The following is an 8120-nucleotide window of genomic DNA, read 5'->3' as shown; positions in this document are numbered from 1 at the left end:
CTTGTTGCCCGTCATGTGTCGAGAGAAACCACTATCCAAGTACCACTATCCTTCCAGAAATGCAGAAAGTGAAACTTGAGCTACCAACCCAACATTCGATTCACGATCAGCCCTCAATCTCCACTCACATTGAGATCCTTCCTTTCGAGTTTTATTGGGTTTTTGAAAACTCATAGGTCGATTGATCATATCTTTCAAGTAGTTCTGCAGCTTATAGTATCTGGGTCAAATATGACCCCTCTTGTTACAGAAGTGACACAGTGGGATGAATCTCTCCATCTGAGATATATTCTCTGGGGCAATTCTTCTTCCTTCTAACTTCACCTTGGTAGGTCCAGATGGAACATGGAATTTTCCAGTGGGGTCTGAGGACTGAGGTGTCGAGGGAAATGATGATTGCTTGTCATCCTTTTTGTCTAGGTTGATCACTGGTGTAATGGACTCTTCTACCCCCAAGTTATCTCCTTGCTTATACAACATCTTGTATCCGATAGAGGTTGGATCACAATAAGGTTTTTGAAGTTGAAGAGTTTGATTGATGGCAGCCGTTCCTGGAGGGATAAACTCTAAAGCCTTTTTAGCTCTTATGAGTTCAGCTGAAAGCTTGTAGATCTCATTGTCATTCTCATCAAGAAGTTTGTTGAGATTCTTAACAGTGTCCTCCAGCTTGACTTTTTCAGACTCTATCTGCTCCTTGGCACTATTCAGACCTCTAATCTGCTTGGTCATATATTCCCATTGAGCAAACATCTCTTCATATGCATTTTGTCTTCCATTACTGTCGACTTCAGACACAGTGGAGACTCCATCATCCTTAGATTGAACAGACTGATGACTTTGAGCCATGAAAGCCACTACCTGTCTATCCTCATTAGAACTTTTGCTTGCAATAGAGTCTTTTTCTTCGTCACTATCGCTCCAGGTGGCAACAAGGGCTTTCTTCTTTTTGAGAGTGTTAGCACACTCGGCCTGAATGTGTCCGAACCCATCACATTCTCTACACTGAATGCCCATGCTCTTATTATCACTGGGTTGCTGACCATGCCAGAAGTTCCCAAGAGGATTTCTTTTGGAAGCATTTTCCTTACCTTCAGAACACAGTTTCTTATACTTCTTTTTCAAGAATTTTGCATAGTTCTTGGTCAGCAAATCTAGAGCTTCATCTGAGAAACCAGCAGACAAATCTGGGATAGACTTATTTTCTTCTTTGTGAATGAACGCAATATTGTTGTCCCCTTTTTCTTTGTTCACATCCATCTTCTTTTTTTCTTTCTTCCACCTTGTTAATGACATTTCATTATTCTGCAAGGATCCAATCAGTTCATCAAGATCCAGTTCCTCCACGTTTCTCATTTCTTCAATGGAGGTTACTTTATACATAAATCTCCTAGGTAGAACTCCAAGGACTTTACGAACCAGCTTTGCATTAGAATAAGTCTTTCCCAAAGCATAAGATTCATTTGATATGTCACACAATTTAGCATGGAACTCAGCCACCGTTTCTTCTTCCTCCATTGATAAATCTTAAAAACGCTTTTGCCAAAGCACGAAGACGGGATTTCTTTACAGCATCCGTTCCTTCATTTTTAATTCGTAGTTTTTCCCAAGCCTCTTTGGCCATCTCACAGTTTGCAATGACCTTCAATTGATTTGTGGATACTGCATTGAACAAAACATGCATGGCCTTCGAATTAAAATTGGCCCTCTCCATCTCATCTGGAGTCCACAAGCTCGTAGGTTTTGGTTTGGTGACACCGTTATCCATCATCGTTGGGCATGTCCAACCATCTTCTATGGCCATCCAAACTCTTTCATTCACCGCCCACAAGAATGCTCGCATTTTGGTTTTCCAGTATGGGTAATTAGCACCTTCCAACATTGGGGGTCGTGATGTGGACCCTCCTTCTCTGAACATCTCCATTCCTGTACTAACAAGGAAAAACAAAACAAAGATAGAGAGCAGTTAACTCCCAGAGTCATGTCTGGAGAGGGGGTTAGTTCCAACTGGGTGTTGCAGAAAGAAAAAATGCAAAAAAATAAAGAATTGCAGCAACAATAAATTTCAGAATAACGAATCTTGCAAGAACCCTAAGGATCAATATTTCTAAAAGAATTAGCTGGCTCTGATACCAAATGTAAGCCCAAGTTCTTGTCTAACCTATCTTTTTCATATTTAGATTGATTTTATCTTGATTTAAGCTTGAATATAAAAAGAACAAAATCAAAGATTCAACACCAAAATTTTACAAGCTTCACCTGCCCTAGAAACTCATTCTAGGCGGCTAGTGCTTGGGTTCCCCGAACCAGGGTAAATTCATCCACTAATTCTCAAAGGTTCATATTACAATTTCCAATTCTCTCTAAAGGAATCAAATACAACCTTAAGAGCAATTAGTAATGAATTACGAACAACAATCAAGAACACTGATTGTTAATGCACAATCCCTTGTGCTGCAACTGAGCTCCCTGAAATCCCTTCAGATCTGATGATGAAGATGACACTGAACTCCCTTCAGTTTGAACTCAGCAATTCCAAATTCAGATCATTCTGCCATTGATGAACATCCTCAAGCTCCAAGATCTGACCTGCCATGGAACATACAGAAGAAACAAGAAAAAAGAAACGTAATCCCAAATCTCCGATAAAAAAAGTTCGTCAACAAAATACCCAGAAATTGTATTTATACCCAGCTAAACCAAGAAACCCGAAATAGATAGCTATTACCATCTGAACAATTGAAACCTAAAATATCTTTGCTGACGTGGACTAACACTAACAGTACGAACCCCAGACAAAACACTACGAGTCCCAGACGCAACTAGAATGCTACTTGACATAATTTGTCACTACAGAAAATAATAGTTCTAACAGAACATATAGAGCATTCTATATACTGAGAGTGAAATTCTAAGTTCTTTGCGTGGATTCAACAAAGAATTAATAAGTTAGTGAATTTTACTGATAAATTCTTGATCTACCTATTGGAAGCTCGGTTATATAGACCCATGGTCTCCGCACTACTTGAGATAATATTGCTTGTAAGACTCATATAATTGGTTTTGATTAATCAATTATAATTCTCAATTTAGACTATGTCTATTTGTGAATTTTTCACTAAGTAAGGGCGAAATTGTAAAGAAAGAGTTATTAGGGGCATATTTGTTAATTATGATACTTTGTATGGTTCAATTAATAAATATGATAAATGACAATTGATGTCGCCCAATTAGTTACACTGCGGTCGCGGTAGTAAACGGGCTATATGTCGTATCCACAGGGAGGAAAAATACACACAAAAGGACAGTTAGTAATTTTACGAGAATAAAATAAGAACCTTGAATGTGATGTGAGAATATTGAGAAAATGATTTTCAAAAATTAAACAAGTAATTAAAATGAGAAGTGATCAGAAAATGATTATGGAAGACACAAGCTTTGTACATGCAATTATATTTTCCTAATAAAATTGATTCTTTAACCTCAACTATAATTCTACACCATTAATTATAGTTGGAAAATGTGTATAATTAAGCCCACTAGAAAAATATGTTCTCTAATTAAATTAATACTACTTCTAAAAATACTATCATATCATATAATTTAAATCGACAAAATACCACCGGCAGAATGCAGTAAAAATCATATAATATAATAAACACCCTAATAATTAATAGCCTAACTTACATAAGAAAAGCATGACTGAACTTATATAAAAGGTACTATTAAATTTAAAGTGCAATATAGAAGAAGAGAAATTTAATATAATAAATATAGAAATGAAGAACAAAGAGAATCAATATATTAGAAAAATAAAAATTACATGAACTTACACTTGAGTCTTGCCAAAGAAATTAGCCTAGAAAAGGCATTGTCTTTACACCAAAATTAATAAAGTAAAATAAAGACGAAGGAAAGAAAAAGATAAAATTTTTGGTATAATAACACTACTAAAATCTGATTTTTGCTCTTCTCAATGGTCCTATTTATAGAGCCAAAATACTTCCAAAAGTGGTATTTTTCGTGTTACATTTAGAGGAGAAAATGGCACAAAAAGTTGAGAGAGTGGGAGTCTTTGACAACTGGAATTGTATGCGTTACTTGCAGCTGGGGAAATGGCTTCGTGGGTCTTGTTGAAAGAAGACGTGGACTCACAATTTTTGAATTTCATTGATGAAATGAAATATTTATACATATATATTCTGGGCCATTCGATAATGAGTATGGGCTTTGGCTAGTTGCCAAGACTCAAGATTAAAGGAGTTGTCCATTTGCATTGATTGAATTGAATCTTCAATTTGTATATGGTGGGCTTGGACGTTGGAACCAATTGACAATTGGATGGACCCCAGAGAGAAATGCATAAGATAAATAGTTGGAGTGGGTCAATTTCATTGGGCTTGCCATTATTTTATCACTTACTCAAATCTGAAAAATAACACAAATTTTTAAAATAAATTAAATATTTCTAACTAAAATAAATTTACAATTAAAACCATGAAATATTTAATTTACATTAATTATATATGTATTAATAAAGACTTAAAATGTATAAATTTGAGCCTTAATCACAACCCCAACTAGCTTATAGCTAGTCTCTAGCAATTCAAGCGAAAGAAAAGAATGTCAACATGATATTTTCAAATCAAAATTTTCAAAAATGACACAAATATTCAAGCAAAATGTTAATAACAAGCCAATAAGAACTATACAGAATTACCTTGAATAAATCTAGAGTGTGAGTGTGTGCACCAAACCTGAACATCCTTACCACAAACCATAACACATAAATGCTTTCGAAAAATGTACCAAGTAGAAGTCTCAACTCCATTACCCTCACAGGTTTTTGAAAATATTTATTCATGGCTAAGGATTTCACTCATGGAGTTGGAAATTGAGAAGTGAGCACTCGAAAAAGATAGATCAATTTAGGACAAACATTTGAATAAACATTGAAACAAAGATAGGTTATGAATTATTTGGACAACCACCATAAAGAGTACCACAAACCAGCTTTTCGGGACTTTTAAGCGAAAATAGACAATCTTTTACATTTATTCTAGGAGCCAAAAAAAAAAATAAAAAGAAAATAAAAAAAATAATATACTATAATTTTTTTTGAACAAGAGGCAACATATTAAACAAATGAATAGAAATGTTGCTCTTGCAATTTTTTTTTTCTTTTTCTTTTTTTTTTTTTTTTGAAGAACAAGAGGCAACATGTTGGATATAATGATGGAAATGTTCCTCTTGTAATTTCTTTCACTTTTTTTCACATAAAAAAAAAATAATTACACAAAGGCTCCCTAATAAGATTTGTCTATAAAAAAAAAAAATTATCCCTTAAAGCAACATCCAATCAAACCCTAGTACCATGTCCAAAATAATTATAACCATTTCTAAGAATCAATGAAAATCCAAAAGTTATTTTCTCAAATCTCGCCACTCAAAAAAAAAATGAACACTTAAACTTGGCAAAATTTCTAAGCAAATATGTGCTAACAACCATCTTACCACAAAGTTTGGCATGTGTATTTTGTAACTCTAGAAAAATTCTAAGTAACAAAGATAGCAAAAATTGGCTTAAAATAACATTTTACAAGAATAAATGAGTAATTTTTGAAAAATTTGACCATGAAAATATTAATATGACAAAAGTAAAAAAAAATACTTGAATATGCTCACCACCCCCAACTAAAATCAGACAGTGTCCTCAATGTCTAAAGATATAAAAATTAAAAGAATAAGGAAAGAGAACACCTGGAGAGCAAGCAACCATGGATATCAGCGATATTGATCCTCTAAAAAAACAAAAAAAAATGATAACAAATGAAATAAATAGCGAATAATATATAAACATAAACAGAAATAGAAACAACCTGATCATTCCGGGTAGGCCAGAGTCACAAAGATGATCTCCTTAGGTAAGCCTACCCTCTTACCAAAATTTGTCAATATCGCACATGGACCCGAAGAAGCGTTTCATAGATCGGGTCTGGAATCGCAAATTCTCATATTGAGACGGTGATGCTTCATCCTGGGACATCTCAAGAATAGAAGAAATATTGGCTTCCTCAAGTGGATAAAGCATATTTTCAGTATCAAAGTCATGGAGGAGATCATTTAAAGAATCAGAATCATCATGAATAAGAACTTCCTCCTCAACAATTGTGTCTATCACGTCAGTATGATAGCAATCTTTCTCCTCGTCTTGTGGTTGTTTCGCAACATGAAAAATGTTGACCTCCATAGTCATATTCCCAAAAGATAATTTCATGAGACCATTCCTACAGTTAATGAGAGCATTGGCTGTTGCAAGGAAAGGCCTACCGAGAATGATGGGAATTTTTGACTCAGTATTAACCTCAGACTGAGTGTCCAAAATCAAAAAGTCAGCGGGGTAATAGAATTTTCCAACTTTACTCAAGACATCTTCAACTATTCCTCGTGGCTTTTTGATTGAGCGGTCAGCCAATTGTAGCCCCACAGATGTGGGCTTGATTTCTCCTAAACCTAGTTGCAAGTAAATTGAATAAGGCATGAGATTAACACTTTCGCCTAAGTCTAGGAGAGCTTGACCAAATCCTTGTGTCCCAATTCGGCAAGCAATAGTAGGACAACCTGGATCTTTGTATTTGATCGGTATCTTTTGTTCGATCACCGCACTTACTTGTTCTGTCAAGAATGCAGTTTTCTTGACATGGTGCTTTCATTTCATGGTGCATAAATCCTTGATGACCTTGGCATATGCTGGTATTTGTTTGATCACATGCAAGAGAGGCAGGTTGATCTTCACTTGTTTTAAATTTTCTAGGATTTCACCTTGATTTTCCAGTACCTTCCTAGAAGATTTCAAAGCCTGAGGGAAGGGCACCTTCACTGGAAGGTTTTGTGGCACATCAACATCTGGAGCGGGCATTGGTACACTAGTGGTCTTAGGTAATGGTGATACTGTTATTTGACCACTTCCAGTAGTAATGGCATTAACCCCCTTTATATTAGACTCTGAAGAAGTAGAGGTTTGTGCCATATGTTGCCCTTTGGGAGTGATTAGAGGTTCAGTGGGAAGCTTACCACGCTCTTGAATGGCTGAAGAATCATTTAACTTTTTTAATTGAATCTTTATGTCCTTCAATTCCTCTATCACCTGAGCAAAATAAGTCTTGAACTCTAGTTGAGAGTCTGCGAGAATTTTCATGGAATTCTCAAGAGAATTATTTTGTTGATCAGGTTTCCATTGGCTCCCAAATGCTTGATTTTGACTTGTATCCTTCCAACTGAAATTGGGATGGTTACGCCAACCAGGATTGTATGTGTTGGAGTAGGCATTATAAGGCTTCTTGTAATCCCCTAAGGCATTACATTGTTCCTCATCTCCTCCCCTCAACATACTAAGATTAGGGCACTCTTGTGGTTGATGATCAGTCCCTCCACAAATGAAGCATGGTTCTTGCTTTTCCACTTTTGCAACCATTTGGAGTGCTTTACCTTCTTGTGTTTTGAAAGTCTCAAATTGTTTTTTCAGAGCTTCAAGTTGAGCTTTCACACTATCCTCATCCTTCAATTGGTAGACTCCGGCTGTTCGTGGCTTATCCGTAGGACTTGGTGCACTCCATGTGTAGGATTTTTCAGAGATTTCTTCAAGATATTCCAAAGCGTCTTCGGGATCTTTTTGAAGGAAGTCGCCATTGCACATCATTTGTACGAATTGTCTTTCGTCGGCTGTGAGACCGTAGTAGAAATAGCTGACAAGACGCCAACTTTCGTATCCATGATGTGGGCACTGGCCCATCAAATCTTTAAACCTCTCCCAGACCTGATGAAATGTTTTGTGGTCCTTTTGGCTGAAGGTAGAGATTTGCCTCTTAAGGTTGCCAGTCTTATGGGGTGGGAAAAATTTAGAGAAAAATACTTTTGTCATTTCTTCCATGTCCCAATAGACCTTGGCCTTAAAGAATACAACCAACTTTTGGCTTTATCCTTGAGTGAGAAAGGAAAAAACTTCAATCTCACCAAGTTTATGATGTCAGCATGGTTGTTGAATGTGGCCACCACCTCTTCGAAGGCCTGAATATGCACATATGGACTCTCATTTTCCATACCATGAAAGGTTGGTAAAAGTT

The 8120-nt window shown here is 36.1% G+C and overlaps 1 protein-coding gene and 1 non-coding gene across 2 annotated transcripts; one reads left to right on the top strand and one right to left on the bottom strand.

Annotated features, from left to right (window-relative positions):
- Positions 1-225: 225 nt before the first annotated feature.
- On the bottom strand, positions 226-1380 carry LOC133034554 (uncharacterized). The gene has a single exon (XM_061109660.1). It carries the CDS (start codon positions 1378-1380, stop codon positions 226-228), a length of 1155 nt encoding a protein of 384 aa, XP_060965643.1.
- A 6383-nt stretch (positions 1381-7763) lies between these two features.
- Positions 7764-7870, top strand: LOC115721565 (small nucleolar RNA R71). Its single transcript, XR_004012580.2, has one exon. It is a non-coding gene; the product is annotated as a small nucleolar RNA R71 (small nucleolar RNA).
- The last annotated feature ends 250 nt before the right edge of the window (positions 7871-8120 follow it).

Source organism: Cannabis sativa, chromosome 2 (assembly GCF_029168945.1).
Source record: "Cannabis sativa cultivar Pink pepper isolate KNU-18-1 chromosome 2, ASM2916894v1, whole genome shotgun sequence".
Classification (NCBI taxonomy): Eukaryota; Viridiplantae; Streptophyta; class Magnoliopsida; order Rosales; family Cannabaceae; genus Cannabis; species Cannabis sativa.
Note: the sequence above shows the minus strand (reverse complement) of the source record. Positions and strands in the feature narration are given on the sequence as shown.